General features: G+C 41.8%; 1 protein-coding gene across 1 annotated transcript in view; it reads left to right on the forward strand.

Moving 5' to 3' along the window:
- The window catches only part of DPYS (dihydropyrimidinase), a 50,211-nt gene that overhangs the window by 11,477 nt on the left and 17,070 nt on the right, over nt 1–21,664 (forward strand). The window contains exons 2-7 of the mRNA XM_038392618.2: nt 2,778–2,936; nt 5,942–6,121; nt 7,408–7,597; nt 14,600–14,756; nt 17,554–17,695; nt 19,433–19,575. Coding sequence (XP_038248546.1) covers nt 2,778–2,936; nt 5,942–6,121; nt 7,408–7,597; nt 14,600–14,756; nt 17,554–17,695; nt 19,433–19,575 — 971 coding nt within the window. The remainder of the gene's footprint in view (nt 1–2,777; nt 2,937–5,941; nt 6,122–7,407; nt 7,598–14,599; nt 14,757–17,553; nt 17,696–19,432; nt 19,576–21,664) is intronic.

Here is a 21,664-nt window from a genome sequence, read left to right on the forward strand (position 1 = left end):
CAGGCAGTTAGATCATATTTACACATAAGAATTAAGAAATATGTGGTCCTGTAGAGAAAGAGACATAGAATCCTTTGTAAGAGAAACTTCTGTGTAGCCCAATTTGGGGAAGAACCTATGTTAATGGATAAAATATAAGTAGGATCATCAATAAACAGTATAGCAGTGTGAAATATAGCAGTGTGAAAATATATCTTAATTTGCCAGGGCTACACCAAGATGGTCAGGGATGGAACCCTATGTTTGGGGTGACGCTAAATCTCTGACTATCAGAAGCTGGGAGCGGAAGACAGGTGGATAATTGCCCTGTTCTGTATACTCGCTCTAAAGGTCTGGTACAGGCCACTGTTGGAGACAGGATACTTGGCAAGATGGACTTTTTTTTTTTTTGTTTCTGTTGTAACATGGGATCATAGTATGGAAAATATAAAAAAACTGCTGCATCATTAAGCACATACTTTAGCAAGAAGGATCAAAGGGCCACATTTATAACAGAATCATTGTGAAATGTAGAGTAAATGATTAGCTAGGGGATTGAATTGTGTCCTTCTGGTTTAATAAATAAAAGCATTGCATATCTGTAGTTGCAGATGTCAAGGAAAAAAGATTGGCAGACAGACTAAGGAGGTGGAAATACCTATTTTTTAAAAGTGCTTATCAACAAGGGTTTATTGTATTTTGTGTTATGAGAGATGGGCTGTTTTGTTTCAAAATAAAATTCACTATAAAGTGAATGCAAATGTGTGTGAAAAGTTGCACTGACATTGACAAAAGTGATTTGCAAAATCCAAACCAATTGAGCATTCAAAAGTCTCCTGACTGCTCTGTTAAGAGCATTGTTTTGAAATTCACAAAGAGAAACAGAAAAGCTGTTGTGGCAAAAATTTCTCCAATTCTGGCATCCAGATAGTGGTAGGTAGAATATTACATTGTTCTGGAAAACAAAGAAGGGACTGTGAGGTTGAAAGATATAGCTCTATGGTAAATTCTGGTGGCTTCAGCAAACAGGTTTAGGAAAGGAGAAGACGCAGAAACAGGCTGACTGAGATGGAAACAGGAAAAGAGTATTGCAATGTTAATGTGAACCCCAGTGTATTTTGATCTGACCTGGGCTTAACAGCTATGCAAAGGGATACTATTCAGAGGAGGAGAGCTTCTGGCTGATCAAACTAAATAATAAGAGCATTGACAGGCTGGAGCAGATTGGTGCTTTATTTAGTCCAGTATCCTATTTCTCACAGTGACCTACTACAAGATACTTCAAAGAGAACTGCAAGAAACCCCACACTGGATAATTAATGAATAATCCTCCCTAGAAGGCAAGTTCCTTCCTAACTCCATGCAGATAGTGGTTGATTTATGTCTGAAGTATGAGTGTTTGTGTCCCAACCAAAAAAAGATTTTTTTTCCAATGTAAAAAAGATGTTTCCATGTAACTATCTAATCCTTTCTGGAATACAGCCATGCTTTTGCAGTTGCTATCTTGTGGCAATGAGTTCCAGAGGTTAAATGTGGACTGTTTAAAAATGTTTCCTGAATCAATCCTAAATTAGTTGTCAGTGAATGTTTCCTTATTTGTGCACTAAGTATGAGAGAGGATAAATTAGAGTACCTGATTTGTTTTCCCTGCACCTCATGTCCCCTCTTAGTCTTTCCCTATCTAAAATAAGTCTTTTCAATCATTTTGTATTTTTGCCTTTCCTAATTATTTTTGTTGCCTTTCTCTGAATCCCTTCTATTTCTGCTACCTTTTTTAGATAGGGTGACCAAAACTGAACCTAGTATTCCAGGTGGAGCTGTTCCACTGATTTATACAAAAAGCATTATAATTGCTGTTTTAAACAGAGGTTTCCTTTCAATTGTCCACATTGAGATGGAAGTCTTTTACTGAGTGGTTACAGTTAAGGAAGAACCCAGCAACTTGTTTCTTCCAGCCTGCATTACTCTACATTCCTCAACATTGAATGTCATTTGCCATTGTGAAGCCCATCACCTACCTTTTATTAGGTCTTTCTGAGGTCTCTCATAGTCCTCTCTAGTCAAGACTTACCTAGCTAACTTTGCGTCATCTGTGAGTTTTGCCACTTCCCCGGGTTATCCCCTTTTTCAATTGAAAAATGCATTTAAAAAATACATTTAAAGTAATGTTGGTGTCCCACAGGGCTCAGGTTTTTAACTGATGCTGTTCTGTATTGGAGGTACCATAATTCAAAGGCATCCTTTCTGCCTCCCTTGTTATTCTGCTGATATTTGGATCTATTTGGCCAACTCATCAGACACTGGAAAAACATAACAACTTTGATTTATGTGGTTCTGGCACTCTTCTCCCTGTTCCGTGTTCCAGCTGGTTAGAGACGTTCAATGATGCAGGAATGCTGCAGACTCTCAAACCTTTAGTGCAGTGTGGGCCTGTGTAACTATCTAATTTGTTTAGTCTTAGTTTCCTGTGTTCCTTCTGAATGCCTCGTTGAAACCTCAGTCCTCAGCCCTGCTTCATTACTTGGCCCTTTACATCTGTAACACACCTAAGCAGAAAATTAACGTCCTATTTGATGGAAACCAAGTAGGTCTCTGCACCATCACGCTCTATACTCAGATTTCATACAAATAAGTCTTAAATTGCATATAGATTTTCAATGCATGGACAAAGGTGGGCATAGAGAGGAAAAATTGATTTTGAAGATATACAAGATGTATCAACATTATGGAGAAGGAGGAGGAGTGAGAGGAACCTTTCTTCACTGATGCCTAAATAACTGCAACTCCTGTGTTTTCAGGCTGCTCTAGCAGGAGGCACCACTATGATCATCGACTTTGCAATACCTCAGAAAGGCTGTTCCCTTGTTGAAGCCTATGACACATGGAGAAACTGGGCAGATCCTAAAGTCTGCTGTGATTATGCACTGCATGTAGCAGTTACATGGTGGAGCAGCAAGGTAGATACAATAGTGTGCTAACGCTATATTGATTTCTGAATGTTAAGTTGAATTATTCATGACTAGATTTCAGATGTAAAGTGTAACTTGCTAACATAAGTAAAATGTATAAATACTTACTTGTATTTGCAAAGGCCTGCAGTAGTATTGCCTTGGTCCGTGAGAGATCTCCAGGAAAACCCCATTCATTCTTGTGTATATTGGGCCTGACCAAGAGAAGTGCTAAGACCCTGATGATCACCTAAAATTTCCGTTGATTTCAACGGGACTTTCAGGAATTTTGCATTTCTCAGAACGAGACCTATTCTTTGGGATCATATAGAATATGAGGTGCTATATTAATAATGGTATGATACTAATATTAAATACCAGAATATGGTTCTTCTAGTTCCAATTTTTAACTCCCCAAATTACACACTAAGACCTTAGTCCTGTAACATCCCAGGCATGGGATTCTGTGCACTGAGCACTTAATGCGTTGGTCACAACTTTGTAATTGTATAAAAGGTATAAAATAAATTAACCAGTAAAGCTTAATGCATGAGCCTTAGAAGCTCAGCCTTAGGACAGTAGAAATACATTGAAAATACCATTAACGCTGGTTAAGTGTAAATAAGTGAACTGCCCTGGTTTTATATTTATAATTCCATTCATTTTGTTCTATAGTCTTGGGCTGCATAAATGCATTTAATTTATCAAGAAAAATGGAAGTCCCTACATTTTTCAAACAGAAAGGGAAAGCTAGGCAAACCAGATGAAGATATGTTCATATGTCATGCCCTTTTGATATGCCACCAGCTCCTCATGCTCTAGCAGCTACTGCATCTAATTCTAATTTAATGCAACAGAAAACTTAAATTCTTGAGAATTCCTTTACCAGATCCTAGAGTTTAGAGAAAGCAGACCTATTAGTTTGTCATCTCCACTGCTGCCTGTCCTACCATACCTATATGAATATAGCCCAAGTGTGCTAAATGTTTGACATCTCTGATCCCAGAGTGAACGTTCTAATATTTTTATCCAGTTCAGAAGTCTTTCTTGGGTTTAATGGCTCTCATAGGTTCCCTGGAGTAGACCCACCCAGATGTTAGAGATCATAGTTAATGATCATTTAATAATAATTCTCAGAGGATCGCAAAGCACTATGCATACTAACAATCAGAAGTATTGTATTATCATCTTCATTTTATTGAGCAGTTAATGCTCCAATCCCACAACTGGCTAATCCCTACACCTATGCAGAACCCCATAGTTCCACCCATGCAGAGTCAATTGCAGGCTCAGGGTCTAAATGACTTGTCCAAGGTCCCAGGAAGTCTGTGTCAGTTCTGATAACAGAACCCAGGTATCTGAATGTTCAGCACTGTTCCTTATCTATGACACTGCCTTATATCACTATATGGAAACAGTCTTAGTGGGTGACCAAGACCAAGCAAAGTGATACTGTCATGTGTCTCCTACTAATGACACAGATTGCAATTTATCAGGCATATTCAGGTCCAAATAGGAGTACGCCCTAGCATGGGGAAGGAAAGGCTTCCCAGACTGGCATATACCCTGGAATAATGGAGAGGGGGGCAAGAGGGGCTTCCCAGATGGGCACACATGTGGATATTGGCGAGAGGGGTTTCCCAGATGAGGCATATTCCCTCCCTCTCTCCCCTCCAGTTCCAGGGTCTCTTCCAAATTCTGTAACTTAGCTGTTTTCAACCTAAATATAAATTGACATTTCAGCCATCTGCAAAACACACAGGGACTGGGTCTGGAAATCCTCACTCGGTTGCCCTCTCTCTCCCAAGTTCCCTGGTGGCCTAGCAGGCTTATGCCTTTAAACCAATACATTTAACAGACCACACTACATGGGAGGGGGGGTCAGTCTTCCTATTTGCTTCTGTCTTGTGTCAGTCCAGAATCTGCTAATTTCCCAAGCTGCCTGGGAAGAAGTTACCTGTAAATCCCAACAGTAAAATTCAACCTGCCCACAAAACAAATTAAAAGAAGCAAGCTGAAGTTTTTAAGGCACCAGCCTGTGAGAACCCCTTGGTTACCATGGAGAGGTTTGGGGGCTTAGAAGACACCTTTGGATCCAGTTAGTACTTAGGGTGGGGAACCCAGGGGTATGAAACATGAATCCCTTCCGGCTCCGGGATATACTGTTAGTGATCAGGGCCTTTGATTCTACCGAGCTCAGAGATCCCATGACCTGGAATCCATGCCAGAGACAAAGGAGGCTTCCAAGTAGATAATGATTCGATTTGCTTTTGAGAACTGGAACAAAATATTCCAAATGACTGAATATTACGTAGCCACCAGGTCACATCCCTAAACAGCAGAAACCTTTCATTCATAGAACATCAGGGTTGGAAGGGACCTCAGGAGATCATCTAGTCCAACCCCCTGCTCAAAGCAGGACTAGTCCCCAATTTTTGCCCTAGATGGCTCCCTCAAGGATTGAACTTGCAACCCTGGGTTTAGCAGCCTTATCAGTCATTCCAGATTTGTCCTTACTCTTTGAGTGCCAGAGGTTAATTCCCAGCAGGGACACAGCAGGTTTAGCATCTGGTCTGAAAGATCTAAGCTCCTGGATCAAAACTTGCCCAGACCTACTCCACGCTCTCACCTTTTGCGAGAGAGAAATTGAATACTAATTAGCATATGGTGCAGGGCTCTTTCGACAAATTCCAGGCTCTTTGCACCACTTTCTTTGGTAAAAATGTCCAGTCTTTGAAAATCCTTTGTGTCTTGGACATCTGTATGTGTGTATATGTAGTTTGTGAAGCACTTTGCTATAAAAGGAGCTATATAAATTGCTCTGAAACAGTTTACTTTCCACACTTGCTTGGTCTGAGTAAATTTTTTCTTGATGGGCAAGTAAAATATCATTGGGTTGTTCGTTATCCTCATCTCCTCATGGCAGTTTAGCAAGGCTGATAAAAGTGGAAAAGATAACAATTATATTTTTCACAGCTGCATTGTGGGAATTGTTGACATTGTTTTTCTTTCAGGTCAAGGAAGAAATGAGAATTCTTGCTGAAGACAAAGGGGTCAACTCCTTCAAGATCTTTATGGCCTATAAAGATCTGTATATGGTTGGAGATAGTGAACTATATGCAGCTTTTTCCCAGTGTAAGCAAATTGGAGCGATTGCTCAGGTGCATGCAGAGAATGGGGATTTGATTGCAGAGGTAGGTGTTGGATGCAATGATTTAAAATTTGGAAGTCAAAGGTACTGACATGTCCCCAATTCCTACACTACCAGGCTGCCTTACTGTCTTTACTGTTATGTAGGAAGTACTATTATCCCCATTTTACTTATGGGGAATTGAGGTTAAGTGACTTGCCAGAAGTCTCTGTAGTAGATCAGGGAATTAAATCCAGGTGTTCTGAATGCTACGCTAGTGTCCTAACCACTGGGCCATTTGATTTTGGATAGGTGCTTGATGATGCCAATTAGCCTACTTAGTGCAAAGTAAATCATCAAATTCTTTTTAGGGCCTGACCCAGACACCTTTGAAATCAACAGGAATCTTTCTATTGACTTTGGTGAGCTTTAAACCAGGCCCTTAATGTTTCTGAATTTCTTTTAAGCATGTCAAATAAACAACTGTGCATGAACATGAAGGCTAATGTTTTGTTTGTTTATTGTATATGTAGTTTAGCTCCCTTAAGTGGTTAGTGGGCTGTGCTTATATGCATAAAGTGAAAAGCGCTGAGTAGGGCCAGGAGTATGTGGTAGGGTGGGAAATGATCCTTCTATTATGAGAGCATTACCGCACAGCTGCCAAGAAGAGTGAGCACAGAAGAGCAGGAGTGAGGTCAGTGGGAGGAACGCTTGGCTAAGTGCTTTAGTGGCATGATGAGGATAGGACTTAACTCCAGGTTTTCAGAGTTTCTTCAACTACTCTAGCCAAAGATACTTCAATAGACCCCCGAGTCCCTCAATAGGGAATACATTTGTCACTAAGCTACAAACCAGTGAGTGTTTAAGCTCTTGTAACACAATGACAATTATAATACTTTGTGCTCACCTAGACCCTTTTCATCCCTAGACACCAAAGTACTTTACACAGGTGGTTAGGTATCTTTATAATGTGGGTAAGTATCTGTACTACTGATTGGTCCACTCAGACATATAGATGTTCAGGCTGGGTTTTTCAAAAGCAGCTAAGCATCTTTGAAAGCCAGTGGCACTTGTGCTCCTAAATCACTTAGGCATTTTTTAAATTGCACTCGTAAATATTCGAGTTTGACCTTTGACTTCAATGGGAGCAGAAGTAGGCCAGTGCTGAGTGCTCTTGAAAATCCCATCCTAAGTGAATTGCCCAGGATTACGCAGGAAGTCGGTTGCAGCGTCTGGATTAGAAACCAGATCAGCTGACAGCTCAGTTGGCCAAACCAATGCTGCACTTATATAATTAATGCTGCTAATTAAAGCAACGCTAACATATATGTATTCTTGTGTGGTCTGTAGGGTGCAAAGAAGATGTTAGCACTGGGGATAACTGGCCCTGAGGGACATGAACTGAGTCGTCCTGAAGAGGTGGAAGCAGAAGCGACACTGAGAGCAATCACCATAGCAAACTCAGTGAACTGCCCTCTTTATGTAGTTCATGTAATGAGCAAATCTGCAGCAAAGGTGATAGCTAATGCACGAAGAGAAGGTAACTGTCCTACTGCATGTTCATGCTTGGTCCAGGGCATGAGAGTAATGGTCGTGCTTGTTGAAGGATGATCACAGGAAGGTGTCTTAGCTGGCTCCTCAGTTGGGGTTCCTGTCAGGGGCTGAGGGTGGGGATGATAGTTGGGAGGTGTGTAGGGGCATTTTAAACTGCTGCTGGAGGGGACAGAAAGACAGTAGCTCCGAGCAGTGTCTAGAGGTTGAGTGTACTTGTCCTCTATGTGTTAGACATACATGGTTGGTCACTGCTATGTCATGGCACAGAGATATAAAAATACTGTGACTTTCTGAGTCAGTCAAAAATAAAATAAAAAAGAAAAGGAGTACCGGTGGCACCTTAGAGACTAACAAATTTATTAGAGCATAAGCTTTCGTGAGCTACAGCTCACTTCATCGAATGCATCCGATGAAGTGAGCTGTAGCTCACGAAAGCTTATGCTCTAATAAATTTGTTAGTCTCTAAGGTGCCACCAGTACTCCTTTTCTTTTTGCGAATACAGACTAACACGGCTGCTACTCTGAAAAATAAAATAGTTTGTTTAATTGCAAGAGGAAAATCTCTCTTTAATTTTCACTATCTACTTGGTATTTGAGGAATTCCAATAGCAGGAAACAGGAGCATTTGAGGGTAGCCTGGACATTAACTTCATGTTGCCCTGTGTACAAAAGCTTTAGTCTGGCCCTTGCACTGATGTTCTGAATTATTAGTGCACTTGGTTTTTAATCAAGTTGTGAGATGTCACATACATGCTGGCTAACGCCAGTGTTTGAAAAAGTGCTCACTAATTTTGGGTGTCCAACTTGAGGCACTACATGCTAGGTGAGTGCTCTCCCCACTGGGCTAAAGTGTGTGTGGGGGGGGCACTGTCTCCCCTGTCATTTTCTTCACATTTAAACAAAGTTCAAAAAATGACTCAAACCAAAACATGTCAGTCAACAGGATGTGAAACTTTTCCAACCTTTTGTATTCATCAAAAATTTTGAAGGATTTTGGTTTTAGTTTGACCTGAATTAAATTATTTTCCAGATTTTCTGACCCACCAGCAAACTGAAAAATCAGCTATTCACACAGCTCTAACCATGATGGAAGGGGCCCAAATCTTTATGGATTACTAGTCTTTTCAGATCCCACTTGGCATCCAACTTGATCCATGTATGCCTCAGTTTCCCTGCCTATACATTTTTGGCTACCGGCCTACCTTGTAGGCTTGATTAATTTCTTTAAAGTGTTTTGAGCTAGTGGATGGAAGGTTCCATAGAAGTGCACAGTAATATTGTTACAAATAGGATTAAAGTAATGTTTACCCACATCCTGTTTTGAGGTATAGACATACTGGAGATAGCCAATGTATTACGGTATTCTAATAAGATTCTGTCTTATTGATTCAAATATGTAAAGGAATCTTTTACCTGTATCTTTTTTAGCAGCAATTATCAATACTGTGCTAAACTAGATTTGTCCACTAGATGACACTCTTGGTAGTAATGTGGAATCCAACTTGCTGTATGCCTTTGCAAATTCATTCAGTCAAGTGGTGTCAGAATCAAATATAAGAAACTGCAAAATCAGTCAAAATATCCATCTGAAAGCAGAAATTTTGACAAGCAAATGTAAAGGTCTGATGACAGGAAAAGGGTGTTTTGCACTACGCTGTGTCAATACAGAATTCTGTAATGCTGGCAAAACCTATAACACTTATAAAGTCTCCTTCATGTTATATGTATGTCCTGGAGTCCATGTAGGATTACTGGTGATTAGGCACAAAGAACAAACTGATTGCATTCTGCTCCCTGCTACCCTGAAGAAATCTGGAATTACTTCATTGAGTTGCTCCAGGATTACATGAGAGAAATGAGGTCTGGCCTACACTTAAAAAGTTTTACTGGAAAAACTTTTACTTCAGTTGGACGTGTGGGTTTTTTGACTGAAATAGTTTGTACCAGTAAAAGCCCCAGTGTGGGTACTGGTATAAAGGTGACTTATATAGCTTATTCCACTTCCCCTACAGAATAGCTATACCAATATACAGTAAGTACTTTGTTTCTGGTATAACTGTGTCCATGTTTTAATGGGGGTGGGGGAGTACCACAACAGTTAAAGCACAAAACTTTCTAGTGTAGATAGGGCCTGAGAGTGGATTTTGACCAATTAAAAAATCCAGCCCCCTGAATTTTTAAAAGATTGATCCAAAAACAACATATCAAAATTGGCCAAATTATAAACAGAATGTCACTGTAGAGTAAGAAAATTGCTGGACTAAACATACAGAACAAAGCCCTTAAAGACCACTCCAGCTAAGGCTCAGTTGACAGGTCAGATTATGCTCTGAATTGCAAATGTGTGAATCACACTTCTGAATATGGGACTTAGGTTGTCACTTAAATGCTTCTGAAAATTTTATCCCAATAAACAACATGCAAGGATCAAATCTTCAAGTGTGACATGATTTCAGTTGATGGGTCTCAAGATTATACCTCTCCTTGAACTGCAGAGAGGTTTGACAATAAATCTGAAGCAGGCAGTGTGCTTAGTGATAGATCAATTCATGGGGAAGCAGTCAGTGCCAGCCCAGCTAAATGTTTAATGAAGAGACAACTAAGAACCACAACTATTTTCAAACAGACCAGACTTCAAAGTACAGCAAAAGCAGTCAAAAAGACCGGAAGGGGCTTGCTTCCTGCTTAGTATTTTTATTAAATACAAGAAAATGTGACAAAATGCAACGGTATTATGGGTCTGATCTGTCACTGCACTATCCAGTATAGTGTCTATAGGTACAAGCAGGTTGAGTTACTAGAGCCTTCCCTCAGAATGTCCTTGCTTGTTGGTCTAAGGCAGTTTCTAATATTATTTTACCACTAAATCCAGTGAGTCATGGTCAGAATGAAATGCAAGAAATAGTAAAATCAGCAAAAATGTCCAAATTTAACCTGGCAAAGCTGCAGCATGCTAGACTCAAGGCTGTTACTGAAAATGAATCTGCAGGTTTATGCCCCTTACCACTCATGGGAGCACCTAGGGTTATGTTCTGATTGCAGAAACTTCATCATGAGTGATGATACATGAGCCAGAAAGAACCAGCTTGACTCATGCATCCCAGAGTGTGCTGGGCTGAGAACTGAAAACATCTATGTACTTGTAAACACTGAAACTCAGATATGGAACTATTGGCAGACAATCACGGAACCCCCCAGTGCCGTTTTTGCAGGCTTTTTTCACGGTATTTCACAGTGAAGTTCACTGTAGGAGGAATTCTTTCCTCTGCTGCTGAGCCAGCCCCAGCAAGAGATAATTCCCCCGGCACAGGCATTGCGTAAGCACTGCCGCCACAAAACCCATGTTAGGAGGCCTGGTGAGTGTGGGAGAGGAGTGTTGCAGGTTGAAGGTGTAGGTGGAACTGCCTCCCACAGGCAGCTGAAGACAGGCTGCTGTAACCTCAGCAGACCCTCAGAAATGTCTGTTATGTTGGGAGGCCCCTCTATCCTAAAGTCACATTACCACCCACTCCCCACCCACCTGAATCATGGCTGTGAATTTTGTGCTGTGTCTCTTAGAAGGCAGTGCAGAATCCTGTCCTTTAAAGTTTGAAAATAAATGGACATAATGAAAAGGATCTACTGCTTAGGTCTTGGAAGAGAATCCTGAGGTTCCCTTCTTCTTTTCTTTGCGTCTTTCTCCTCCTCTCTTTGCCTAACTCCATAATACAATTAGATAAATGGGACTGGAAGCTTAAAACTCCGCAAGCCAAAGACCAAGTAATAATGAGAAAAATAACATTCACCAGTATGTGACAAAGCAAAGCAAACTGAGCCTATGGGAGAAGATTACTAATATCTGTGTCCTGAGAGACGCTGAAACCATCTGGTAACTGGTGTAACTGGAGAACAAAATTAGAGCAGTACTAGAAGCCATACACTAATAGTTGCAGGCATATCAGGATTGATCAAAGCTTTAAAATGGTCATCGAGCATTTTTATATACCTAATCTTCACAGAGCAATTGAGGAATGGTACAACACCTGCTGAGAATGTAAGTTAAAAAGAATGCCAATCATGAAAGAAAGGCACTGCTTGCATGTCTGAAAACTTGAGCCCCTGTTGAACAGGTGGCACTAGATTATCTTGAAATTGAATGAATGGGATGTTTTTAGTGCCTTTCATTGTCATCTCACAGGCCTTCATAAATAAATGAATTACACAGCGGTAATGTAGTAACTGTCTGTGCAAATAAAACAGTCACACAGACATCAGAATCTGGCTATTGAGATCTAACTTGTGGGTGAGGCTATGCCTTATCCCTTTCAGAAGGTGTGAGTGGACATTTAATTTTCACTGGGAGAGCCACAAGCAGAGGTTGCCTTTCCAAGGAGACCTTAAATTGGGGTAGCACTTGTCACAGTGCAGCATCCTTCCCTCATACTGCACAATGCTGTCAGCACTGGATAATAACACATGCCCTTGAGGTGGGAACTTTCCCAACAATCTTGTGACCCAGAGAAAAATGATAGAAATTGAGCCATGCAATCGTCTGTGTGAATACGGTACCCTGTTTGTAATAATACATCAATTTACTCTTTGGCATAAGCTTCACCAATATGGGTCCAAGCTCTTTGACTGCCATCACAGCATGAATGTATGTATCTATCATACTTCTATGATAGTACATATACTTGTCTAGAGCACATACTTATGATTAGAGCTGGGCTTTTCTGTCCCACAATTTTTTCCCCATTCTGCATCATAGAGGGAGGAGAGGTGGGAAGAGAGAAAAGAAAGTCAGAGGCTGGGTGGTTAGGAGACTCCTGTGGGACATGGGAGTCTGGAGTTCAAGTTCCCTGTTCTGAACTTGAGTCCCCCACATCCCAGGTCTGTGCCCAAACCCCTGGGCTATCCAATGTCTCTCTCTGGCTTTGAACAAAATTTCCATCCTGGACCTGAAAAACCTTTCCCCACAAGAGTTTTGGTTTTGACACATGGTGATTTTTTTTAATGAAAAATGATTACATCCAAAAATTCCTGACCAGTTCTCCTTATAGTGGGCAATATCTGAGCACCTCACAACCTTTATTGTATTTCTCCTCCCACTCCCGCTCTGAGACAGGACAGTGCTATTATCCCCATTTTGCAGATGGGAATCTTCAAGGCACAGAGCAAGTGAGTGCTTTTCCCTGAGATGACACAGGAAATCTGTGGTAAAGTAGAGAACTGGACTAGAGTCCCCTGAGCCCAAGCCCAGTGCCCTAACCACTGGACCATCCTTCCTTCCGTCCTTCCTTTCCTGCACTTTCTATGCCAAGTGTGATGTTTAAAAATCACCTGCAATGTGTCACTGCACACAAGCCTGCTAATAAACAAATCCTACATCCTTCAGTCTGGCTGTCAGGTGTAGATGTGCTGTGGCATTTTCATGTTCAAATAAAACACTGAACCAAACAGAGGACCAGTGTTTAGAAACCTCACGTGTTCAAACCTTGCAGTCATGTTTTACTATGGCTCATATCAAAGCATGCAGATAGCACTCCACAAAAGAAACAGTTATAGTTCGTTAAGTTTCCATTAAACTTTGTAGGTGCACCCATGAAGGTTCATTAATTCCCCAGCAGTGGGATACCAGTCACCCCATGAAAAGGGCAAGTACAGTATTGTGCCAGCAACTACTGAGTTCAATCCTGGCTCTGACGCTGAAACCTTCAGTGATCTTGGGAGAGTTGCTTAGCCATTTTTGCGTTATTTACTCCATTTGCAAAATAGGGTTAGTAAAACATACTTGTCTCCTTCATAAGGGTATGGTGAGGATTATTTACTTTATGCTTTTAAAGTGCTGTATACAGATACATAACAAGACTTACTGTTTATTCCTTTAAACAGGCTATAGGGCAGCTGCAGAGCAGAATAAAATTGTCACCCACCAGGGAACATAGCCAGTCACACGTGGAACCATTATGATATTTTGGGCAGCCTGATTTCAGTTAACCAGCTGTAATGTTATTGACTCCAGATATATTGCTTCTTTGATTTCAATATTCTGTTATAGAGGTTCACCAGAACTAGGGCCTTATCAGTGAATGTGCAGTGATAATACCAGTGAAAGTTATCTAAAATTATCTGATATCATTTATGTTTTTGATAATGCTTGTAATAATTTTATTTTTTCCATTGATTGTGTGGTGAATTAGCTACTCTGTAATCATGATTGATACTAGCAGCTTTTAGTAACAATTTTATTTTCAAGCTCCAACACTACCACCTTCCCCAGAAAGAAACATTCCCCCTGAAATTTCGTATGATACATCTGGGTAGAATTTTCCTGTGAGGCTTTTTTGTTAAAAGACTTTTAAAGTTACAGTGATTAAAAATGTCCCTGTGGTTGACCAGAAGTTTCTTAGTTTTTTTAGCACAACATCTCTCCAAAATTACTCCAAGTTAGTTTTGTTCTCTTGATTGCCTGTTACACAATTGTAGTTCAGACAGTTAAAAATGTAAACTTGGAAGGTCTCTGTCTATATATCTATACCACCACATAATTGACACATTTTATAATGCCAAGAAGAACAATCATTCCAAATTTATGTATCCTACTATGAGGAAACTTCCAGACCTCTGATATAATTTAAAGTAACCTGGAACTATGTTCCTTTTGAAATGTCTTCTACACACGAAGCAAACAATATAAAAAAAATCAATACTAGTATATCTGACAGAAATATAATTGAAAAAGCTTTCCCAAGCAACATAAGAAAACATAGCAAAGGATGATCAATAATATATTCACAACGGAGACACTATATTACAGTTTACATGTTGTATTCTACTGTACCTTAGTGTCTAGTTTAAGATGACAGAAACTATACATGTTTTTTTCAAACTTAAATCCACCATCTTCAGGAAGAGCAGGGAAGAGAAACTACAAAACCAGCATTTTACAGTATTTGTTGCCTTAAATGCTTTTTAATGATTATATTAATTTGTCAAGTTTGTTTTTCAGGGAAGGTAGTATATGGGGAACCTATTGCTGCTAGTCTTGGTACAGATGGCACTCACTACTGGCATAAAGAATGGCATCACGCCGCAGGACATGTCATGGGACCTCCACTGAGGCCAGACCCTTCAACACCTGATTTTCTCATGAATTTACTAGCCAAGTAAGCAGACTTAAAAAGCAGTGACAAGTCCTGCTGTATTGTGTATGAGACCTATCAGATGATTTATTAATGGGTCACAGCTACAGCACTTTGGTATTCAAATAAATAAATAAAGTTGCTAGCAAAGCAGTAATGGGGCAGCAAGGCTGCACGTTGGCAGGTGTAATCAGTGGCAGGATCTGTAACCACACCTTGGGATGCCCGGCTCCTTAGCTGACCCTTTTGGTTAGCAGGAGTTTGAACCCTGCATCAAACTGCTGAGTGAATTCTGCTGACTCTTGTGCCAGTTAGGGCTTGTTCACTCCAGCGGCATGACCCTCTATTCAGAAGGAAGTAGGAGCAGAGACTGGGGGGTCCCGCAGGAACCGTTAGGAAACCAGCCATGAGGAGAACGCTTAAGCTGATACTTTATTGGTGACTGAAACAACAAAGTAAGTGAAACCTCAAGAAGCGGATTAATCTGTCATTTTGCAGCATTTGCAGATCATAGACTCATAGAAGATTAGGGTTGGAAGAGACCTCAGGAGGTCATCTAGTCCAACCCCCTGCTCAAAGAAGGACCAGCCCCAACTAAATCATCCCAACAGGGCTTTGTCAAGATGGGTCTTAAAAACCTCTAAGGATGGAGATTCCACCACCTCCCTAAGTAACCCATTCCAGTGCTTCACCACCCTCCTAGTGAAATAGTGTTTCCTAATATCCAACTTAGACCTCTCCCACTGCAACTTGAGATCATTGCTCCTTGTTCTGTCATCTGCTACCACAGAGAACAGCCTAGCTCCATCCTCTTTGGAACCCCCACTTCAGGTAGTTGAAGGCTGTTATCAAATCTCCCCTTCACTCTTCTCTTCTGAAGACTAAACAAGCCCAGTCCCTCAGCCTCTCCTCATAAGTCATGTGTCCCAGACCCATAATCATTTCCGTTGCCCTCTCTCCAATTTATCCACATCTTTTCTGTAGTGGGGGGCCCAAAACTAGACACAGTACTCCAGGTGTGTGGCCTCATCAGTGCCGAATAGAGGGGAATAATTACTTTTCTCGATCTGCTGGCAATGCTCCTGCTAATGCAGGCCAATATACCATTAGCCTTCTTGGCAACAATGGCACGCTGTTGACTCATATCCAGCTTCTTGTCCACTGTAATCCCCAGGTCCTTTTCTGCAGAACTGCCACTTAGCCAGTCGATCCACAGCCTGTAGTAGTGCATGGGATTCTTCCATCCTAAGTGCAGGATTCTGCACATGTCCTTGTTGGGCCTCATCAGCTTTCTTTTGGCCCAATCCTCCAATTTGTCTAGGTCACTCTGAACCCTATCCTTACCTTCCAGTGTATCTACCTCTCCCCCCAGCTTAGTTTCATCCATGAACTTGCTGAGGGTGCAATCCATCCCATCATCCAGATCATTAATAGAGATGTTGAACAAAACCGGCCCCAGGACCAACCCCTGGGGCACTCCACCTGATACTGGCTGCCAACTAGACATCGAGCCACTGATCACTACCCATTGAGCCTGATGATCTAGCCAGCTTTCTAGCCACCTCATAGTCCATTCATCTAATCCATACTTCTTTAACTTGCTGGCAAGAATACTGTGGGAGACCATATCAAAAGCTTTGTTAAAATCAAGGTATATCATGTCCCCTGCTTTCCCCATAGCCACAGAGCAAGTTATCTCATCATAGAAGGCAATCAGGTTGGTCAGGCATGACTTGCCCTTGGTGAATCCATGTTGACTGTTCCTGATCACCTTCCTCTCATCCAAGTGCTTCCAAATGGATTACTTGAAGACCTGCTACATAATTTTTCCAGGGACTGAGGTGAGGCTGACTGGTCTGTAGTTTCCCGGATTCTCCTCCTTCCCTTTTTTAAAGATGAGCACTATATTTGCCTTTTTTCAATTGTCCAGGAACTCCCCTGATTGCCAAGAGTTTTCAAAGATAACGGCCAATGGCTCTGCAATCACATCAGCCAACTCCCTCAGCACACTTGGATGCACTGCATCTGGCCCCATGGACTTGTGTATGTCCAGCTTTTCTAAATAGTCCTTAACCTTTTCTTTCACCACTAAGGGCTGCTCACCTCCTCCCTAAACTGTGCTACCCAGTGCAGCAGTGTGGGAGCTGACCTTGTCTGTGAAGAGCAAGGCAAAAAAAGCACTGAGTACTTCAGCTTTTTTCACATCATCTGTCACTTGGTTTCCTGCCCCATTCAGTAAAGGTCCCACACTTTTCCTGACCACCTTCTTGTTGCTAACATATCTGTAGAAACGCTTCTTGTTACCCTTCATATCCTTTGCTAGCTGTAACTCCAATTGTGCTTTAGCCTTCCTGATTATGTTCCTGCATGCTCGAGCATTATTTTTATACTCCTCCCTAGTCATCTGTCCAAGATGTGGGGCCTGATTCTCTTCTCATTGACACTGGTGCATATGAAGAGTAACACCAATGAACTTCAATAACACTAGGGTAAAATTAGCATGAGAGCCGAACCAGTCCCTTTGGTTGAGGCAAAGTGGGGATGCTACCTGTGCACAGAAGGCCTTTCAAATATCTAAAACAAAGCATAGAAAAGTTGGATGTGGGTGTGGTAAGAGAGAACTGCCTTGCAGAGGAGGGCTGGATGTGTCTACTTGGAAGAAGTTACTCTTCATGGGGTCAAGGAACTGAACTCAGATTGGCAGGGCTAGCTGCTCTTTTCAGGAGGTATAGCTGGGCATGGCCAGCCTTCCCACAAGCTCTGATGTCCATAGGAGTGTGATGGCATACTTCACTTCATGGCATATCTTGTTTCTTTGTAGTGATGACCTAACTGTGACAGGGACTGACAACTGCACCTTCGACATCTGCCAGAAAGCTCTGGGGAAGGATGATTTCACCAAGATCCCTAATGGGGTGAACGGTGTAGAGGACAGGATGTCTGTCATATGGGAAAAAGGAGTGGTGAGTATTTTTTCCTCATGATTAAGCTGATGTTGGAGCAGCAAAATCCACCTATACCCCCAACAAAAGCTAATGTAACTTCTTAAAAATACTAGCTTCCCAGATCCCTTAGAGTAGCTATTACGGCACCTGGTTAGATGAAGCGGCAAGGACCCAAATGCAATTTTTGGTAACACATTTTCAATTCCCATTGACTCCAGAATCCAGTGCCCACAAAGGAGGTGCTCAGCAGCTCTCAGGTTCAGGCCCTTTGGACTATAAACAAAAACAAAAGCTGAAAGCTAGCAGTCACATTTTTCAAACATTTATGACTAAAGCTAGAAATCTAAATAAGTGACCTGGCTTTCAGAAGTGTTGATTATCTACCACATGCTGAGTGAGTTGGCACTGGAATGTAGAACTCTCTGACGAATTCAGTACCATTAAAGGCTCTAGAGAACATTGGTTTAATTGAATTTTGAATTGAACTCCTTTTACCTGGTGAATCTGAATTTCTTGCTGGTAATGTACATTCAAAATAAATTAATTTATCACTTAAGAAATGCCCACCCCCCCCCTCTATTGTGTATGATCTATTTTATATACTTGTACTTGGGATGCAAAGCAAATATACATGTTATACACTCTGGGTGGTATTCTGCCCTGATTTACACTCTGTGTAATGTCAGGGGAATTCCCAAGGGCATAAATCAGGACAGAATTTGCCTCCAGATTTACTATGCAAGTGAGTCATTAAACACACATACCATTTGCTGCTTTTGAAAGTGTAACACTTTGGTCAAAGTAACTTTTCAGGAAAGATCACCAAATGGAACTCAGTCATTAAATCTCTCTCTTTTCATACTTGTAGAATGGTATGGTGATCTTTTTATAGCTAAAACTTTTCTCCTTCCAGAGCACCAGTGCAATTAAGGCTGTCACAATTTCTTTCCTTTCATTTCTCTCCCCACCATTCTATACCAGGGGTGGGCAAACTTTTTGGCCCGAGGGTCACATCTGAGTATAGGAATTGTATGGTGGGCCATGAATGTACATGAAATTGGGGTTGGGGTGAGGAAGGGTGAGGGCTCTGGCTGGGGGGTGCGGGTTCTGGGGTAGGGCTAGAATGAGGAGTTCAGGGTGCGGGAGGGGCTCCAGGCTGGGGCAGGGGAGGTGGGGGGCAGTGGGGGATGAGGGCTCTGGCGTGGGGCTGAGGATGAGGGGCTTGGGGTGTAGGAGGGTGCTCCGGGTTGGGACTGAGGGATTCAGAGGGCGGGAGGGGGATCAGGGCTGGAGCAGGGGGTTGGGGCGGGGGGAGGGTGGTTCAGGGGTGCAGGCTCTGAGTGGTTGGCTTTGAGATCAGATCCATTACTCTTTGAAGTACCACTTTTTTTGGAAAGTTAAAAGAAAATTATTGTATCAAACTCAGCTAATGTACATTACAATGTGTGGTTTCAGAGTAGCAGCCATGTTAGTCTGTATTCGCAAAAAGAAAAGGAGAACTTGTGGCACCTTAGAGACTAACATAGTCTCTAAGGTGCCACAAGTTCTCCTTTTCTTATTACAATGTGTATGTCAGTGTCATGATATTCATGTTTAATTTAAACTCATCAATACAGCACAGATAGTTATTGAAAAGATTGATGTGGTGTTAGCTGAGACCGCTACACCACTCAGCCATGTGGTTTTGATTACAGGAATTTATTTCCTTCCTTCCGGACAAAATTAGTGTTTTTGCTTCCATGTACTGTTTTGCAGCACAGTGGTAAAATGGATGAAAACAGATTTGTAGCTGTTACCAGCACAAATGCAGCTAAAATCTTTAACCTTTACCCAAGGAAGGGAAGAATTGCTGTGGGTTCTGATGCTGACATTGTTATTTGGGACCCAAAAGCTACAAGGTATGGTCTGAATAATCAAATCCTGTCCGTCCAGTCTTTTATGTGGAAAAAGAAATATGAAAGCATTTTGTATTGCAATAAGTCCCCAGGGTGGGGTGAAGGAAGGTCTTATTTTAACAGCACTGCACATAAATTATTTACAGGTTATTTGGCACTTACAGTAGTGTATCTAAACAGACGTCTTTGATGTCTGGACAGACTGTAAATGTTTTTCTGGACTGCTGACCTTATAGAAAAACAACAAGCTTTGTACATTATACTAAATACTCCTGTTTCTGAAAAGTAAAACTAACTATGGAGTGCTAAACTCTATTATACAGTTCAATCACAAGGTGGCGCTGGCCTAGCAGAGTATTAAAAGACCCTATGGTGAACACATCTGAAGGGTATCTCTGAGAAGGAAGCTTTGTAATGTAATGTAATGTAAGCTTTCAGAGTAGCAGCCGTGTTAGTCTGTATTCGCAAAAAGAAAAGGAGTACTTGTGGCACCTTAGAGACTAACAAATTTATTAGAGCATAAGCTTTCGTGAGCTACAGCTCGTGAGCTGTAGCTCACGAAAGCTTATGCTCTAATAAATTTGTTAGTCTCTAATGTAAGCTTTGTAATGTATATCTGATACAGAAGCCTGACCTACTAGTAGCAGCCAGGCAACCAGCTCTATTCAAGAAGTACATGACACTAACCACACTGAGGCCTCTATGTAGGTATGATCCATGCTAGCTAAGTTCAGCCTCCCACCAGTGCAAGAAGACGGGAACAGGAAACAAGCATCCCTGGCTTCCCTGCGAAAGGCCCTCGCACAATCCTAGTCCTTGAACTCAAGGAAAGTGTGAGGGGTGCTCTGGGTTAGTGCCTAGTCTAAGAGGGTGGAGACCAGGCCTCATTCTGCCCCTGCCCCAACTTAACCAGTTAAGTTAGTGTCACCCACTGGTGAGTGTATGTTATAAGTTCTTTGCCACAATGGGTTTCAGCTCCAACTACAAAGGTGCAGTTTTTCTGTGGGTATCTTTTCAGTCAGCAAGGCTTTGCTTCCTTATTTGCACAGATGAATTTTAAGTTCATAAAATGCATTTTTTGTTTAGGATCTGATCCTGCTCCTGTTGCCTGGGATGGGAGCTTTGCCTTTGACTGTAACAGGAGCAGAATTGAGCCCATACAGTGGTCTGTGAGACGAGTACATTACTAAAGCTATATCTACACTAGTACTTTTGTTGGTAAAACTTTTGTCAGTCAGGAATGTGAAATAAACATCCCCCTGACCAACATAAGTTTCACTAACAGCAGGGCTGGCTTTACGTTTTTTGCCTCCCCAAGCAGCAAAAAAAAAAAACCTACCAACCCCCCCCCCCCCCCCCCAAACCTGCTGAATACACCGCTGCCAGGGAGAACAGGAGGAAGCTGCTGCTGAATTGCCGCTGCGGGAAACAATGGAGAGCGGCTGCCGCCGGGGCTGCTGCCAGAGTGCCACCCCAAGAACAGCCAGAGTGCCTTGCTTAGCTGGTGCCTAGCAGCGGCCCTGACTGACAGACACGCCAATGTGGACAGTGCTATATCAGTGGGAGACGCTCTCCCACCAACATGGCTACTGCTGCTCATTGATGGATGGTTTAATTATGCCGATGGGAGAGCTCTCTCCCCTTGGTATAGAGCAGCTACACGGGAGACCTTATAGCGGAGCAGCTGCAGCAGTATAGCTGTGCTGCTGTAAGGTCTGTAGTGTAGACATAGCCTAAGTATATAGGTAATGCTAATTCTCACTGGTAGCATCTTTATATGTTTCACCAAAAATCCTAAAGAGGGCACACACAACCTACTGGAAAAATGAAGCTAGCTGACAGCCTTCAACCATTTGAAATATTACGGACAGCCAGCCTCACGAGTTTTGTTGCATTTTGGCAATGATTTGAAATTTCATAATAGCTGCATTCTTCTTATTTATTAATAAATGTTAGATGCTGGTCCATTTGAAACAAAATCATTAGCATCACTAACATGCCTCAGTCACCCTGGTAGGATGCAATGGGGCTGCAGTTTTAAAGCATTGGATGATACTAGCGGAAAGAACTGGTCAAGTGCTGATTCATAACT

The sequence above is a fragment of the Dermochelys coriacea genome, chromosome 2, assembly GCF_009764565.3.
Source record: "Dermochelys coriacea isolate rDerCor1 chromosome 2, rDerCor1.pri.v4, whole genome shotgun sequence".
NCBI classification, from domain to species: Eukaryota; Metazoa; Chordata; order Testudines; family Dermochelyidae; genus Dermochelys; species Dermochelys coriacea.